At 35.9% G+C, this 17,715-nt stretch overlaps 1 protein-coding gene across 9 annotated transcripts in view; it reads right to left on the reverse strand.

Moving 5' to 3' along the window:
• LOC141284675 (histone-lysine N-methyltransferase MECOM-like) overlaps window positions 1-11,613 on the reverse strand; it is a 34,407-nt gene extending 22,794 nt beyond the window's left edge. For 5 of the 9 annotated variants that reach the window (XM_073817672.1, XM_073817667.1, XM_073817671.1 and 2 more), the window contains exons 1-6: window positions 11,091-11,613; window positions 9,436-9,552; window positions 1,839-1,941; window positions 1,518-1,764; window positions 600-747; window positions 177-333 (exon numbers count right to left, since the gene is read on the reverse strand). In XM_073817672.1, coding sequence (XP_073673773.1) covers window positions 177-333; window positions 600-747; window positions 1,518-1,764; window positions 1,839-1,887 — 601 coding nt within the window. In that variant the 5' untranslated portion in view covers window positions 1,888-1,941; window positions 9,436-9,552; window positions 11,091-11,613. The remainder of the gene's footprint in view (window positions 1-176; window positions 334-599; window positions 748-1,517; window positions 1,765-1,838; window positions 1,942-9,435; window positions 9,553-11,090) is intronic. The other 4 variants (XM_073817673.1, XM_073817669.1, XM_073817668.1 and 1 more) reach the window with 2 other exon arrangements.
• Window positions 11,614-17,715: the final 6,102 nt, after the last annotated feature.

The following is a 17,715-nucleotide window of genomic DNA, read 5'->3' on the forward strand; positions in this document are numbered from 1 at the left end:
TGTGCATTGAAGGTATACTTGTTTTTAAATACCAGTTGAGCAAATTTAAAATCAAACATAAAAAATTCTAAATTTGGTGGAAATTTCAAAAGGACGCTGGAGCTCTCCAGCTCTGCGGTGTGGTGTTCAGAATAGAAAGCATGCAGACTTACATATGAAGGGTCTGAGTGACTTACATATGAAGGGCTTGACGGAAGAGTGGATGTGTTTGTGTTGTTTAAGGCCCGAGGAGGTGGCGAAGGTCTTGCCGCAGTCGGGGCAGGCGTGAGCTCGCGCCCCCACGTGCTGAGAGCGAATGTGCCTCTGCAAGTTACTGGGGTCTGTGAACACCTGCTGGGTAAAGAGAGAGAGATATAGGGACAAAGTTTATATACACAGCCTTTAGGGTGGATCGCAAATGGTTTTGTTTGGACATCAAAGTGGCTATCCTGTGCTATCCTATCTATGCATGATTGTATAGCCTAGTTAGGTGGCTTTTAATAATTGTATTTATCACTGTATTTTCCGTATTGGAATTATTGTTGAGTTTAAGGTAAAAGGTGAGCTATAGTAGGAGATGCAAGTTTTTGCACACGTTTTTTTTAATGTCTGGACTCTACCTTTGAGCAGTTTTCACATTCGTAATGCTTGCCACTGTCATGTGACATCTGGTGGCGAATCAGGTTTGATTTCCAGTTAAAGGCCTTCGGACACTGATCACACTTGTACTCCCTCTCGTCGGAGTGAGACAGAGAATGAGCGTCCAGACTGAGAGACAGACAGAAAAAGAGAAAGACAGAATTATCAGATTTATTTGTGTTTTGGTAGAAGCATGAATAAAATAAAATAAAATAAAATAATAAATAAAATCAGGGTTCTAAAAAAAAAAAAAAAAAAAAAATCAAAACTAAATAATAAAACAGCAGGGTTCTAAAACATAACAAAACAACAACAACAACAAAAAAATAAAATAAAATAAAATAAGACAGACTGTTTCAAAAATAAAATAAAATTAAATGAAATTAAAATAACAGGGTTCTAAAATAAAATAAAAATAAAAATAAATAAATAAATAAAAGCAGGGTTTTAAAATAAAATAAAATAAAACAAAATAATAGTGTTATTTCAAAACATAAATAAAAACAAAACATAAAAGAGAAATAAATAAAAATAAAATTGCATGGTCCTATAATAAAATAAAATAAAATAGCAGAGTTCTAAAATAAAATAAAACAAACAAAAAACAGCAGGGTTCTAAAACAAATAAAATAAAATAAAATAAAATAAAATAAATAAAATAAAATAAAATAAAATAAAATAAAATAAAATAAAATAAAATAAAATAAAATAAAATAAAATAAAATAAAATAAAATAAAATAAAATAAAAATAAATAGCAGGGTTCTAAAATAAAATAAATACAATAAAATAATAAAACAGCTGGGTTCTAAAATAAAATAAATTAAAATAAAACTGAAAAGTTCTAAAACAAAACAAAACAAAACAAAACAAAACAAAATAAAATAGCAGTGTTCTAACCTCTGAGCATCAGGGAAGACCTGCTCACACTCCTTACACTCCTGTGGGGAGTGGGGTAAGTTCAGGGGGTGAGTGTGTAGGTGCAGCGGGTCAAGATCAGGATCGTCCGTGGTGCTGGGCAGACCCTGCTTTGACAGCTTGAAGCCGGAGGAAGGCAGGGTACCGCACGCATGCTTCTGATGATCCAACAGCTCCGAACCAGACTCAAAATTCAGGTCACAGTCCTCACAACGGTATTGACGCTCCTCTGTAGGACAACAAATTGAGTTAGCAAGCGACAAGTTTCTGAGCGTGTTTATGTGCATATGAGTGCAAACTTACCATGTATGTCTGGAGCCATAGTCTCACATGAAAACTCCTCAGCCTTCATGAACAGTAAGAGTTCCTCACCTGGCTGGACCTCACGGACCACACGGTAAAAGATCTAGAGAAAGAGAGAGAAAGATGTTTAACATGAGAGATAACACTACTGTTATTAGTTAATATTCATGAGCCAAGTTGATAAACTTTACAGCAGAACTATCTGTATTTTTTTCAAGCAAAAAAGAAATGATTTCAAATGACAATTCATTTTGATGGACAAACAATGATGAGAGCATGAGCTTGAGCATGTGTGCTTGAAAGAGACGGTGTTAAAGAATGAAAAAAATAATAATAACATAAAATAAAATAAAATAGCAGGGTTCTAAAATAAAATAAAATAAAATAAAATAAAATAAAATAAAATAAAATAAAATAAAATAAAATAAAATAAAATAAAATAAAATAAAATAAAATAAAATAAAATAAAATAAAATAAAATAAAATAAAATTAGATACCAGAGTTCTAAAATAAACTAAAACAAAATCAAACAAAATTAGATACCAGAGTTTTAAAATAAAATAAAATGATGGGAGCTTGAGCTCTAGTGTGTGTCTATGAAAGAGACAGTGTTAAAAAATCCAAATAAAATAAAAATAAAATAAAATACAATAAAATAAAATGATAGAAGCCTGAGCTTGAGCGTGGGTCTTTGAAAGAGACGTTAAAGAATCCATATAAAATAAAATAACATAAATTAAAATAAAATAAAATAGCAGGGTTCTAAAATAAAATAAAATAAAATAAAACTAAATAAAATAAAATATGGGAGCCTGAGTTTGCGCATGTTTTGACAGAAACAGTGTTAAAGAATCCACATAAAATAAAATAAAATAAATTGAAAAATAAGAGGGATCTAAAATAAAATAAAAGAATCAAAATAAAATAAAATAAAATCCGCAGGACTTTCCAAAAGGCAGACCTATCTGTATTTTTACGAGCATGTGAAAAAAAAAGAAGTGATTTCAAATGACAATCCATTTTGATGGACAAACAATGATGGGAACCTAAACTCGAGCATGTGTGTGTTCGAAAGAGACGGTGTTAAAGAATCCGAACGGAGACCTATCTGTTTGACACACACACACTTCCTGCGTGAACACAATAGGTAGTGGGAGAAACAGTTGTGTTATGTGGATGGTGTTATTTCTGGCAAGCCTTGAAGGCATTAGACGGCTCACTTCCTGTTCGGTCTGGTGGTGACATTTGAGCATTCTTATTAGAGATGTCACACAATCAGACAGACACGCACAAGAACGCCATAATATGACAAAGGCAACTCTGAGGTGGAGACCCTTAGGAAACGCCATGGTCATTATGTGTGTGTGTGTGTGTATGTGTACAAGACCCAGCAGGCCGTGGGGGACACGGAGGGACCGAGTCGTGCTCTATTGTTTAACAGGAGAATACAGGGAACTAGCAGGACCCTCAAGACAACATGAGAACGGAGTCTCTCTCACACACTTTCATGGCCAGTCTACCCCTTCTGGTGCCTTCCTGCAGATCTCTGATATCTTGTACTTGTAATGTCACCACCGACCCGCTTTCTGCAAGTGTGTGTGTGTGTTTTTATCGTGCACACTCACGCACAAAGACAGGGAGCAAAGGGCCACAATAATATTGTGAGTACGAGACAAAGGCAGAGCTGTTCAAACGCGGCGTGAGGGGCCGTGGGGTGAATGATACGGGCACACACACTCGTACAACTTGTTGGCCGGGGACGCAGCAGGGCCGGCCAAGCTCAGAGATCAGGGGAGTTTACTGGGCATCAGTCCTGGCAACCCATCCTGGGCCGTGCTCTGGGTCTTCAGTGCCAAGGGTGACTGCCAATCTGCAAGTCTTTTCAGATGCCACAGGAGTGTGTGTGTGTTTGGCTGCGTGCACACGCTCACACTCTTACACTCACACACTGTTGAGGATGAATGCATATTATCAGGAGGACTTTTAAATGGTATCCACAAGATAATGTTATCAAGACGAGTCAGAAAATGTTATTATAGACAAAATTGACTACAGAAATGGCTAAATTTGACAAACTTACTCTGTTTAATTTATTACGTCATTAATTAATTATTAATTATTTTACCATACATCTCTGCCGTAATTTGACATAGTCAACATAGCAACATAGCAACTACTAAATATATTGTAGAAACTTTTATTTTCTGTAAAGCTGCTTTGCAACAATTTGTATCGTGAAAAGCGCTATACAAATAAACTTGAATTGAATTGAGTTGAAAGTGTAAAATGCAAAATTCTAAAAATATTGATATTTACATACAGGAACAGGAATATAAAAAAATGCATTAAAATATATAGTAAATGTACTCTAACTACTACCTAAATAAATCTATGAATGCTCCTAAAGGTAAAAAAATATATATAATTACAAAATAAAAAATAAAATAAAATAAAAATAAATAAATAAAAAATTCCCTGGATGTTTCCAAAGATAAAATGAAATGAAGTACATGCATATATAAATATTAAAATATGTAATAAAATGTAATAATATAATACAACAGGAAAAATAAATAAATAAACTCACACACATACCTTGGAAGTTTCAATAAATAAATCAATAAATAAAATAAAATTTACTATGAAAACATGCCATTTTATGTTTAGATGATGGTGTTTGGGTTAGTCTGTATTTATTATAGTTATCATAAATGTACTCAAACTAACTACTAACTAAATAAATAATACATGTACGCTCCTAAAGGAAAAAAAAAATAAATAAAAATATACATGTTCTAAAATAAAAATAAATAAAATACATTTTATTCAAAAATACAATATACAATTCTTACTTACAAAATGAAATGAAGTATATGCATAAAAATACATATATAGAAATATGAAAATATGAAAATGTAATAAAACATATCATAATACAACAAACTGTAAATATACTGAAAGAAAAGATAAACAAACAAACAAACAAACAAACAAACAAACAAACAAACAAACACACCTTCAAAAAAAAAAAAACTAAATCAATTAATAAAAACAAAACATGTCATTTTATATTTAGGTGATTGGGTTTGAGTTGTACTCATTATAATAATCATACATGTACTAAAATGAAATATTAACTAAATAAATCCATGGATGCTTCTAAAGGTAAAATAAATAAATAAATAAATAAATAAATAAATAAATGAAAAATGTGTGTTCTAAAATAAAATTAAAAATAAATAAAAATTTATAATAAAACAAAATAAAATAAAATAAAATAAATAAACAACACGCACTCACTCCCTGGATGTTCCTAAAGGTAAAATAAAAATACATACTATATATATATATATATATATATATATATATATATATATATATATGAAAATAATAAAATGTAATATAAAATAATAAAACATAATATAATACAATAAACCATAAATATACTAAAAGGAAAGGTAAATAAATAAACAAATAGACACACACACACATCTTGAAAGTTAAAAACAAATTGGATTGGGTTTGGATTACTCTTTACTCATAATCATTTTCTTTATAGTATATCCTCATTGTATAGTTAGATAAACATGTGAGTTTATCTGGGTTAGGATGTCAGTTTCAAGTTAACTGGTAAGAGTAGGTTGTAAACGTATTAACTTTCAGTGGCTTACAATAACAGATTGAGTCAATTAAGTCTACCTTAAACAAACACACAGTCGACCTTACCTCAGTGTACAATGTGACAATTTTGACTCATATTGAACCACAGAAGACAAATCCTTTAACATTTATCATCAGTGCTTATCTTTCCAAGACTTTAAGATACACAGGCACTTGCACTTGACTTTAAGTACACTAGATAATCGCTACCTTGACTTCAGCGATTACTGAAGCAAACTGTGCAACACTTTCCTCTCCAAGTAAGAGAGGTCACTTCATATACGAGCAGCGCACACACGTAGACTCACTGAGCTCGGCTCTATTGTGTAAGTGTCTATGAGAAACGGATGTTAGTCGACTGATGTCCTGATAAACAGGTCCATTAGATCCTTCGTTCAGCACTGTAGGAATGAAAAACACTCTCACACCGACCAACGCCTCACACTGAAATCCCCCTTCCCCAGGTCCAGTGAAAAGGTGACGAGTGATAAGGTGGAATAATCGGACAATCAGCGTTCCTTGTGTCCAAAGCGATCAATATCTGTCCGGCCATGAATTTTCTTCCTGTTAATTGTTCTAGGTAACATTTAACAAAGAATATTTAAGCGTTAAACAGCTAAATCGAAATAACAATATGTAAGCGTTAAATAGCAACACGATCAAAATCCATCCAGCAATTTTGTTATTTATATATTTTTCTAGATAAAGCTTTAAGGAAAGCTTTGAGATCGGAAAAAGAAGCGCACATTCTTTCACCTCCACGCAGCCAAAATCTATTCGTTATGAAAACTGATAACGGTCATCTCTCTCCAGGTTTTGTCGCTATAAGGAGGTACGGCGTGATTATAAAAACATGTGGGATGCCGGAAGCCATAAAGTCTAAGCCCAACTCTTTGTTATGACAAGGTGTCATAGTTTAACAATTATGGCCCATATCATAATGCTGTGTCTGAACAGGTTCTCTTCCTCTCTTTCTTCTAGTTTCTCTTTATGTAAACTAAAATATTTAGAAAATCTAGACCTCCCAGCTACATTGTCCTGCTTTTTTATTGCTCGTCAAACATCAAAAACACACTTCAGATTGAGAAACGTTTGGATTAGATTTTTCTAGCGAATCTCAATTTGCAAAGAAAATACAATCGGCCTGTTAAACATGTGAATGCATCCTCAGCATACGTCATTTCACTTGAAAATGCTGACTGGTGCTTCAAGAGTTCTTTGTTTTCTGTAGACAGGCAAACGGTAACTTAACTTCATAATGACTGGGTTGGCTGAATATCTCACTGTGCGATTTGGAAGTCCAGAAGGGTGTGATATCTCCAAAATAATCATGATAGCACAAATTGATCGCATGATTATTGTTTTGTTAGATTTAGCTTGCTGTGCTGTGTAGTGGTTCAACTCAACCTAATCCAATCCATCTAAACTCTACTTAAATCCACTTGTCTCTATCCAGATCAGTGCAGTCTGAATTTAACCCAGTCCATCTTTACTCATTTCAGTTTATTCCAGTCCAATAAATCTAAATTTTGTTTAACTCATTAATATATTTCAGTCCAACTCAACTCAATAAAACTAAGTTTAATCCAGCTCAATTTAGCCCATCTTAATTGAATCCAACTCAACTTGATTTAAATTTAACTGAGTTTAATCCTGAGCAATTGAATTTAATTTAAATCTCAGTTCAATCCAGACCAACTCAACTCAGTTTAACTCTTAATCCAACTCCACTTAAATCCACTTGCCTCTAGTCCAGATCAATACAGTCTGAATTGAATCCAGCCCATCTTTACCCATCTCGGTCCAGCAAATCTTAATTTAGTTTAACTCCTCTTGATTTCAGTCAAACTCAACTCAATAAAACTACATTAAATCCAGCTCAATTTAGCTCATCTCAGTTGAATCCAGCTCAAATTGACTTTTAACTCAGTTTAATCCAGTACAACTCAACTCAATTTAATCTCAGTTCAATTCAGACAAACTTAGTTTACAATATACTAGAATCTAGTCAAACAAAATTCAGTTTACTCAATGAAACTCTTAATCCAACTCCATTTAAATCCAATTGTCTCTAGTCTAGATCAATGCAGTTTGATTTAAATCCAGCCCATCTCTACTCATCTCAGTTTATTCAAGTCTGGTCTAATTTACTTTAACTAATCCTAGTTTAATCTAGATTTACCTCATCTTAATTTATTTCAGTCCAACTCAACTCAATAAAGCTAAAATTAATCCAGCTCAATTTAGCTCATTTTAATTGAATCCAGCTCAACTTGATTTAACTTTAACTCAGTTTAATCCAGTACAACTCAATTTATTCTCAGTTCAATTCAGACAAACTCAGTTTACAATATACTTGAATCTAGTCAAACTCAATTCAGTTTACTCAATGAAAGTCTTAATCCAACTCCATTTAAATCCACTTGTCTCTAGTCCAGATCAATGCAGTCTGAATTAAATCCAGCCCATCTCTATTCATCTCAGTTTATTCCAGTCCAACTAAACTGAATTTAGTTTAACACATTTATTTTAATCCAAGTTTAATCCAGCTCAATTTAACTCATTTTAATTGAATCCAGCTCAACTTGACTTAATTTTAACACAGTTTAGTCCAGTTCAACTCAAACAATTTAATCTCAGTTCAACTCAGACCAACTCAACTCAGTTTACAATATACTGTAATTGAATCTATATAAACTCAATTCAGTTTACTCAATGAAACTCTTACTCCAACTCCACTTAAATCCACTTGTCTCTAGTCCAGATCAATGCAGTCTGAATTAAATCCAGCCCATCTTTACTCATCGCAGTTTATTCCAGTCTGGTGTCATTTCCTTTAACTAATCTTAATTTAGTTTAACTCATCTTGATTTATTTCAGTCAAACTCATTTTATGAAAACTATGTTTAATCCAGCTCAGCTTGATTTAACTTTAACTCAGTTTATTCCAGTACAACTCAACTCAATTAATTTTAGTTCCATTCAAACAAACTCAGTTTACAATACAATGAATCTATCTGAACTTAATTCAGTTTACTCGAAACTTTTCCAATCCAACTGTCCATGTGTTTTTAGTCCAGATCAATGCAGTCTGAATTTACCCCAGTCCAACTTTACTCATCTCAGTTTATTCCAGTCTGCTCTAATTTGCTTTAACTAATCTTAATTTATTTCAGTCCAACTCAATTTAATAAAACTAAATTTAATCCAGCTCAATTTAGCTCATCTTAATTAAATCCAGCTCAACTTGACTTAACTTTAACTCAGTTCAATCCAGTACAACTCAACTCAATTTAATCTCAGTTCAATTCAGACCAGCTCAACTCAGTTTACAATATAATTGAATCTAGTCAAACTTATTTCAGTTTACTCAATAAAATCTAGTTTATCCTAATCCAACTGGACTACTCAATTTCTCTTCAAATGTGGACAAAAAACTTGGACATTTTAGAATTCGGCTTTTTAACTCACAAAAATGACAAACTAACCTCAGAGAATTGGTTCAACCTTTTTAGGAAGAAAATAAAAACTATAAGGTAAACAGTAAAAGTTTGTGGTGTGCAAATAAAAGCTGTGAATTTATGGATGTGACTCATTCTCTCTCTCTTCGAGAGTCTCTTTCTAACTGTCTTTTACTCCACAAGCGTTCAGGAATTTGTCGTCCCTCATATCCGAGTGCAAAGATACAAAATGTGTGATTATCATCATGCTTGACCGAGAGAGTGCGTGTGGGTGTGTGAGTGATCCTGGCCTGTGGTCCTTCACGCTGCAGCCAAGATACAAAAGAGCACAACACAAAAACACAGTGACACACACATCGAACGCGAGCGAGAATGCAGAAGGAATCCGCTATTAAAGATAGCAGAAACACCTTTAAACACTTCATTATGTCGGCCATGCAGGTGCTCTGTGTGTATGTGTGTGTTCTTCACGTACCTGCTCATGTATCTGGCAGGCTGTGAGGTTGTGTTGGTGGGTGGATGGAGAGATCTGGACGTGCCTTAGCCAGCTCCTGCTATCACACACGCTCCCATCCAAACCTGTCTGCTCACTCTGAGAGAGAGAGAGAGAGAGAGAGAGAGAGAGAGAGAGAGAGAAGAGAGATCAGTCTTTGATCTTGAACTTTTACAGATTACTGTGCAGCGACTAAAATCTCATGCCACCCACTGAGGCTTAGAAAACGGCGATACAGATAAGTCTAACTTATCGACACACACACACACACACACACACACACACACACACACACACACACACACACACACACACACACACACACACACACACACACACTTTCTCTAAGACACACATCTTCCTTGCACACTTCAGTTCTCTCCCTCTCTCACAGGTTCTTCACCTTTGCTTTTTAGCCATCAAGCGAATGTCACACACAAAACAAAACTCTTAAGTTCATCTTAAACATGAGTGGCTCAGCTCACTGGCATCTGTTCAAGTAAGTTTTACACATCAACACCACAGCCTTTTTTTTTTTTGCATTTGGTGAAGTGCTGTTTTATGAAACAGACAAAGAATTAAAAAACTACAATTTATAAACTATAATACCTAATTAGTAGTTAGTGTATATTTAGTTTTTCAGTACAGATCCATTGCAAAGAATTTAATACATTTTAAATAAAATTGAAAGTAAAATGAGATGCTTTAAAAGGTTCAAAACTGTATTTAAATGCAAACGAAATGATACAAATATTTGACAAAGACACAGACGTTCACGTCTGTCTAGTAACAGTCTTCACATTACTAAATTTTCTGCCAAAACTCTGGAAACAAAAATAACGGGGTTTGTCTTTCACGAAGCTGCCAAACTACCGTTACACTCCGTACAAACTTTCTCTCTCGCTCTTTCCGTGATGTAAAACAAATATGAACACATTATCAATGGAGAAAAAACAGGAAAGTTGCATTTTAAATGCAAACTAAACATTTCTTTAATATGTAGCCTGTGTTATGGAGTTTAAGACCAAATAAATCCACCGCACACAAACTCAACAAGATTCTCGGTCTTTATCTTTTTAAAAAGAAATATAAAAACAAATTATTTGTGTTAAAATAATAAAGTGTAGGCCTATTTCAATGCTCCAGAAACATTTTGTTTTTTGTAGAAAAATTAAATTGTTTTATTACTACAAACTAAACTCGTAAAACTAGAAACATTTGACAATTGTAATAACTTTCGGTTTTATTTTCTAGTCTTGTTATGAGAATGCATCTGCTAATTTCATTGAACAATATTCGTTTCATTTGAAAAACGATGCACACAATTGTTTAAACCCGAAATAAAACATGCAATGTCAGTCAGAAATTAAGTTTCAACTCAAAAGTAAATAAAATCAATATTATCTCACTCAGAAAGAAAACCCCAAAATACTACAAAAGTACAAAATCTATAGACGAAGAAAACATAAGCGACACGCACTGCCTTTAAGCGTTACGCTTCAGAGCAAAGAACCAAAGCCCTTCGTTTCGATACAATTAAACAAGTTCAAAGGTGAAGGATGAATGGACCATTTATTTGACCATTAATTCGCAGCTTGTCAGAGAGAAACGTTGATATAAAAACATAAACCGCCTACCTTAAGAACTCGATGGAAATCTCACTGGGAAGAATGAATCAATAAAACGGGAGCTAAAAACTCAGAACAGCCCCGAACGAAGCTCGTACGCGACCGTTGTGTTTTGCGGCATGTATCCCGTGTCTCTTGCTGAGGGAAAAAAAAATCGCCGCCTCTCTCCTCTCGTTTTGGTATCAAGCGGACGACACGCTAAATTTCCCCGCGGACAAAAACTTTGTCCAACTTCAGTCCGTGGTTGAAAGTCCCAAGGTGTCGTTCTATCTGACTGGCGGTTTTATTCACTGTCCCTCTTCCTGGCATCGGACCGCGAGTGAAAGAGTGTTGAAAATGAACAGAAGCACGGCGTGGATCGTCCACCCTCAGTGATCTGAACGTGTAGGAGTGTCTCTCTCTGTCCCGTTCGAGTGGATCCTCTCTTGTCCCATGCGAGGGAGATGCGCTGAGGAGGAGGAGGAGGAGGAGGAGAGGGATGAGGAGGAGGGGGGGACCTGTCTCGCGTGTCCACCGGTCGGAAGTTGCGCGAAGCTCCCCCACGCTCACGGAGAGGCGAGGTCAGCGCGAGGTCGGGACGGGGCTGCTCGTGGATAGACCCGAATTTCCCCGCTTTGATGAAGCCATCCAGTAATCACGAAATCAGCGGCGTTTTCCCTCCCCGCTTGGGGAAGGACGCGAAAACGAGGGAGGCTTGTGCAAGTGAAAGTGCACTGAGGTGTAACTCTTGTTAGATTGTTTTCTTTAAAACTAAACGACGTGCAATTAGCATTACGACTAATTTAAGAACTAACATTTATGTTTAGCTTTAGTACACACAAATAGAGCTACTTTAACTTTTCTAATAATACGTTTTCCCTCATGCGCAATACACCTGCTCCCACGACTGAACACGATACAACTCAAAATAAATACATCTGTACACACACAAAACAGAATTTAAAACTTGTAGTTTTTCATGAGCATGAAAATTAAAAGCTTTTTCGTGCTCCTACAGATTCACGTTTTGTTTGTGCATTATTTCTTTTTTAAAAATAATGATTTTTCAAGTGCATTTAAGTGTTTCCAAACGACTTAAATGATCTCACTTTAAGAGTGAGACTTTTGGTGTCCAGCGCAATCCATTGACGGGACTCTAATGACTCTGATGAAGATGAATATGTCTCTCTGGCCTATCTTTGACATTGAACTCAAGGTCCAGATAATGTCCATTGTTTAACGAAATCGCAGGGCAGAAGCGGAGGAAGGACAGGAAAAATCATGTGTAAATACGGCGGCCCTCGCCAAAGATTCCCATGCAGCCGCGCTCCTTGAGAACCGCAAAGAGACCCCGGTCCGCCGTGCATCGATTTCCTGCCATTCCTCGACTTGTCCATTGTTGGAAGCCTTTTTAATTTAGCCATAAATTGGGAAAGCTCAAGCTATGAGCTGTTCTATTTTCTCCCTGTCAGGATGAGGGATTTGGTTTATGATGCATTGTGTATTAAATACAAGTAATCTGGGAAAGTGATTGCCTGGCCTCGCCGGGGTCTGATGGAGGCTGGTGATAGAGGCTCCTCAGCTGAATTGTTCTGAAAAGGAGGAAGCGATAGCAGATAAACAAAAGGGCCGGTGGTATCTGTACCAAGCCAGGGGTAACACGGGGTAAGAGAGCCCACGGGGCAGGGGCATTTCGTGAAGCGTCACTTCGCGTCACTCCGGTAGATGGCGTCGTGAGCCGGGTTTTAAAGGGGGGAGGAAAACTTTCCGCTTTTCTTTGCTGGCTTTCCTCAGGAATGAAGTTGCATTTTTTGCATTGGTGACACGATGTTTAATGTCATATGTGTAGGAAAAACCTGCAGGCGTATTTGAATGGGCACAAATGTTTAATTCGATAGATTCGACGAGTCTAGAGACTGTATTATTTAGAGAACTGCCCGCCTCTCGTTTGCGCTCTCTCCCTCTCTCTGGAGAGAAGCGCATCAGTCAAGCGCGGAGCTGTGGAGCTACCGAGACCGGGAGTCATTTCTTTTCACGGCTGCGAAATTGCTGCACACAACGCCGTACACATTAAGGCGTCAAATTGCTAGATGGAACATGAAAGATTCAGTTGTATTGCCTCCAAATAGAAAATCGCCCGAACGACCTACAATGCAACTCGACGCTTAACCATGATTGAATTCAATAAAACGGAATTTAATCCGAGCCTATAATGAATTTATTAAATAAAAGCACTATCATTTAGATAGATTTTTTGGTTTGTTTGGGTGTTTGTTTAAACTACATGTTACAGCTGACTGCTCGTGGATCAATGACAGATTGCTAAAGACATCAGGGATGATTTTAAGGAGAAATCCTTTTAAACCATCAAGGCTGAAACTAAACAAATGCCATGTTCGTAATCATAAAATCTGTGAGTCTGAAAATGTGGTGTAACAAGTAAAAAAAATACTAAAATAGCCTACAATAGGCATTTTCAAAATTATACTTTCAGAAACTTTTTTGGGGTAAAAATATTACAAATATTACGTTTTTAGGTCATGATGATCTTTTCTCAATTTCTTGACCTGAACAAAACCTACACTTACATAGCATGTGACCCTGGACCACAAAACCGCAAAACCAGTCCTAAGGGTCAATTTTAAGAAATTTATTCAGATTTGTACATGATCTAATAAATAAGAATAAATACGCTTTCCATTGATGTATGGTTTGTTAGGATAGGACAATATTTGGCTGAGATACAACTATTTGAAAATCTAGAATCTAGTTCTTAGCAATGCATATTACTAATCAAAAATTAGTTTTCATATATTTACGGTAGGAAATTTACTAAATATCTTAATGGAACATAAATGAATTTTGGCATAAACGAGAAATTGATCATTTTGACCCATACACTGTCTATTGTTGGCTCTTGCTACAAATATACCCGTTATACTTATGACTGGTTTATAGTCCAGGGTCACATATGCTATATAAAAATGACTTAACGTACTTGACACAGGTTCATAAGGGTGTAAAGAGGTCTTTTCTATTTTATGGTTTTCTTGTCACATGACAACAAAATGGCTTCTTGCAAGTTTGACAGCCTATACGCCACACGAATACAACTTGTTTTATTTGATGGACATTATAACATTTATTTATTTAAAAGAATAACTTATAAATATTAACTGCTACTTAGTCTATGCAAACATTTATTTATTTGTTTTTTCAAGATTTAATGAAACTTCTTCAACGTGTTTTAATTATCCTAACAGCTGAAGAAAAAGAGTCCATTCAATGACCCGTAGCCTACACGATTACAATAACTACAAAACATGTTGTGATCCAAGCACTTCAGAGGATTTAAAATGTTTGGCGTTTATATTTATTCATAAACTCTTTCTGAACAAAATAACAAAATGACATCTTTTCATTAGTTCTTTAAAAAAAGTGCTTTAAAGCAGTTTCAAAATGGTCTCGGTCACGCTTGTTTTATTTGTTTGTTTGTTTTGGAGCACTTTTAAGTATTTTGCTTCGCTACATAAAATCAGCACGCTAAATTTTGGACGCAGCTATGCATTCACCGTCCCCTCCTTCAAGACGCAATCGTTTGGCAGACTGGCAGCGCTGCAGCTCGGATTTGTTTATTTGCTGTGAACTAGCGCTGGACGGCGCGCATTAAGCCGTTAGCTTAAGTTGTGCGGAGGGGAATCCCAGATGGGCGAGAAACTGACGCCGGGAAGGAGCTGCTCCCCGCGGTCTCCCTCGGCCCTGGAGTCGCGCTCTAATGGAAACACTGTGTACGAGATGCATTCCAGCACATCCTAACGGGAAGGGGGGGTGGGGGGAGAAAAGGAAAATATCGCAGCCAAATCCACATGAAATAGTTCAACCATTCATCGAGATAGACCTCCCATTGACATGAGCGAAAAGCTGCATTAAGCTTGCACCGCGCCTCCCTGCAGACGCTGGACTCCACAACCAGCTATTAATTTAAAGTGCGGGGCCACTCAATCAATGGGCTCAACCAAAACTCATTTAAAACTGCTCCAACCGACCAATTTAGAGCCCCGGGCTGAGACTCCTTACCACTTAGTCATCTTTTGTTTGCCTCTAATAGCTTGAAAATCTAATGAAAACAGCTAAATAATGTTCTTAAACGTGGCTAGATGGAGTTTTACATTGCAAATAGCTACATCGATATAGCAACGTTGTCATAAACAACGATAATACCATTTTGCACAATGGGTGATTAAGGGGCAATAAATAAATACCTTCATTTGGACAGTTTCATACACCTGGTCTATGCTAAACATCTGTTTCTGAATTAAAAGATCTTTGATATTTTGGTAACACTTTACAATAAGGTGTGATTTGTTAACATTGATGTACATGAACAAACTATGAACAATACATTCATTGCACTATTTATTAATCTTAGTTAATGTCAGTTAATAAAAACAGTCGTTTAACATTTGTTCATGTTAGTTCACAGAGCATTAACTAATGTTAACAAACACAACTTGTGATTTTAATAATGCATTAGCAAATTAACATTAAGATGAATAAATGCTGTAGATGTACTGTTCATTATTAGTTCATGTTGATTACTGAACCTTATTATAAAGTGTTACCAATATATATATATATATATGTTGATATTTTTGTGAGATTTAAAGCAAAAACATCTAGGTGATGTAACTGTCAGGACATTGTAAAAAGGAAAAGGCTGAAAATTCTTTTAAAAAATTGACATTAGTTTGTCATAATCATTTGTTATTAGTGGTGAAGTGATTTTGTTTAAGGATTATTTTTTTCTGCCAAATCAAAATGTAAAACATCCAACATGCAGGAATATATGTTGAATGTCACTTGACAAGAAAAACATAACACAGAGAAGAGTCCTTTGACTGCATGTCTAAGCCATTAAGTTCTTAGTAATATCACTTTTATGAAAAAGCACACGTTGTTCATGTCAGATGGAGTAAACGTAAGAACTACTAGATATTTCTGACTTAAAATTGAGTATTATTGTTTACTAGTATTTATTTCAATATATGATGGCTATATGTGACCCTGGACCACAAAACCAGTCATAAGGGTTAATTTTTTTTTTATTGACATTTATAAGCTTTCCACTAATGTATGGTTTGTTAGGATAGGACAATATTTGGCTGAGATACAGCTATTTGAAAATTTGGAATCTGAGGGTGCTAAAAAAGTCCAAATGAAGTTCTTAGCAATGCATATTACTAATCAAAAATTAAGTTTTGATATATTTATGGTAGGAAATGTGCATAATATCTTCATGGAACATAATCTTTACTTAAGATCCTAATGAGTTTTGGCATTAAAAAGAAAAATCGATAATTTTGACCCATATAATGTGCTACAAATATACCCATACTACTTAAGACTGGTTTTGTGGTTCAGGGTCACATATATATTCTATATATATATTTTTAAAGTATTACAATTTATTAAATGTATTAAATGACATGGATACTACATTTCTACTCTCTTTGCATTTTTCTTTTTCAACAAAAGCAAAATAATTATGACCATCAAAAAGTAAACAAACAAAACAAATAATACCAACACTTGACAAGATGATTTATTAAGTGTGTCACATCTGTCAGTGCAATTCAGCATGTTTTGACATCTAAAAAAATATTGCGTGTGTGGCACACAAAACTGCCACTCTTCTCCATCTGTATCCCTAAATAAAACACTCTTGAGGGGCTTTGAGAGCTCTCTTTCCTAACACCAACCAATTACCATTAAAAGAGAAGGGAGGAAATGAAAGTGGAAAAATGTAAATAAAAAATTTCCTCGGATCTGGAAGTAGGCCCGTAGCGCGTGCGTTAATCTCCACCTCAGTAATTTGGTTCTCCGAGAGAGGTACCGCATCCCCGCTGCTGCGCCCTGCGTGCCATAAATCACAGCTTTATGTGGACGGGGTCAGCGCGCCCCCCTCCTCCGAGGTGCCCTGGCTTAGTCCGTCGCGCCTGCGCCGTGTTTACCCTCTCACCCGGTCCCTGGCTCGCTCCTAATTATTTAAGATTATTTTCATTCGCCAGGGTCACAGAGAAAGAGAGAGAGAGTGTTTCGGCCGTCTATTTCAGGAGTGCGTTGTGTTGAATTAGTACCCTATCATCTTGGCCCCGTCTGTGCAGTCTCACCCGTCGCGTCCCCTGCGGGCCCTGGGGCCCGAATGCATGACGAGGGGCCTATGTTTCATCTCCAAGCGCACACACACATCCAAGTGAAAACAAAACTGGCCAAGCTCCCAAAACTTCCACCTACATGCTGAATAATTTAGTCTGAATAATATTTGCAGAACAACCATTGCAGATCGATTGTTTAAATGCAATATGCACCACTTTATTGCAACATCACACATCTTCAATTCATCATTAGGAGCATAAAAACTTGCTGCGGTCTTCTCAGGAGGATCAGTTAGTACAAGCATAATTTATGTTTTGGATATGAAACGCGTTCGTGTAAGTGGCGGGACCCGTTGCGCCAGACGGTCGGGTGCGAAACAGATAGATTGTGTTCTCTGGCTAACATGAAGTTAATTGCTTTGACAGCGGGAATGACAAGACGTGACTCGGGCGCAATAACACAGGCCGGCCTAAAACAGAACCAGTAGTCTGCAGCACAA

This window comes from Garra rufa, chromosome 14, assembly GCF_049309525.1.
Source record: "Garra rufa chromosome 14, GarRuf1.0, whole genome shotgun sequence".
Taxonomy (NCBI): Eukaryota; Metazoa; Chordata; class Actinopteri; order Cypriniformes; family Cyprinidae; genus Garra; species Garra rufa.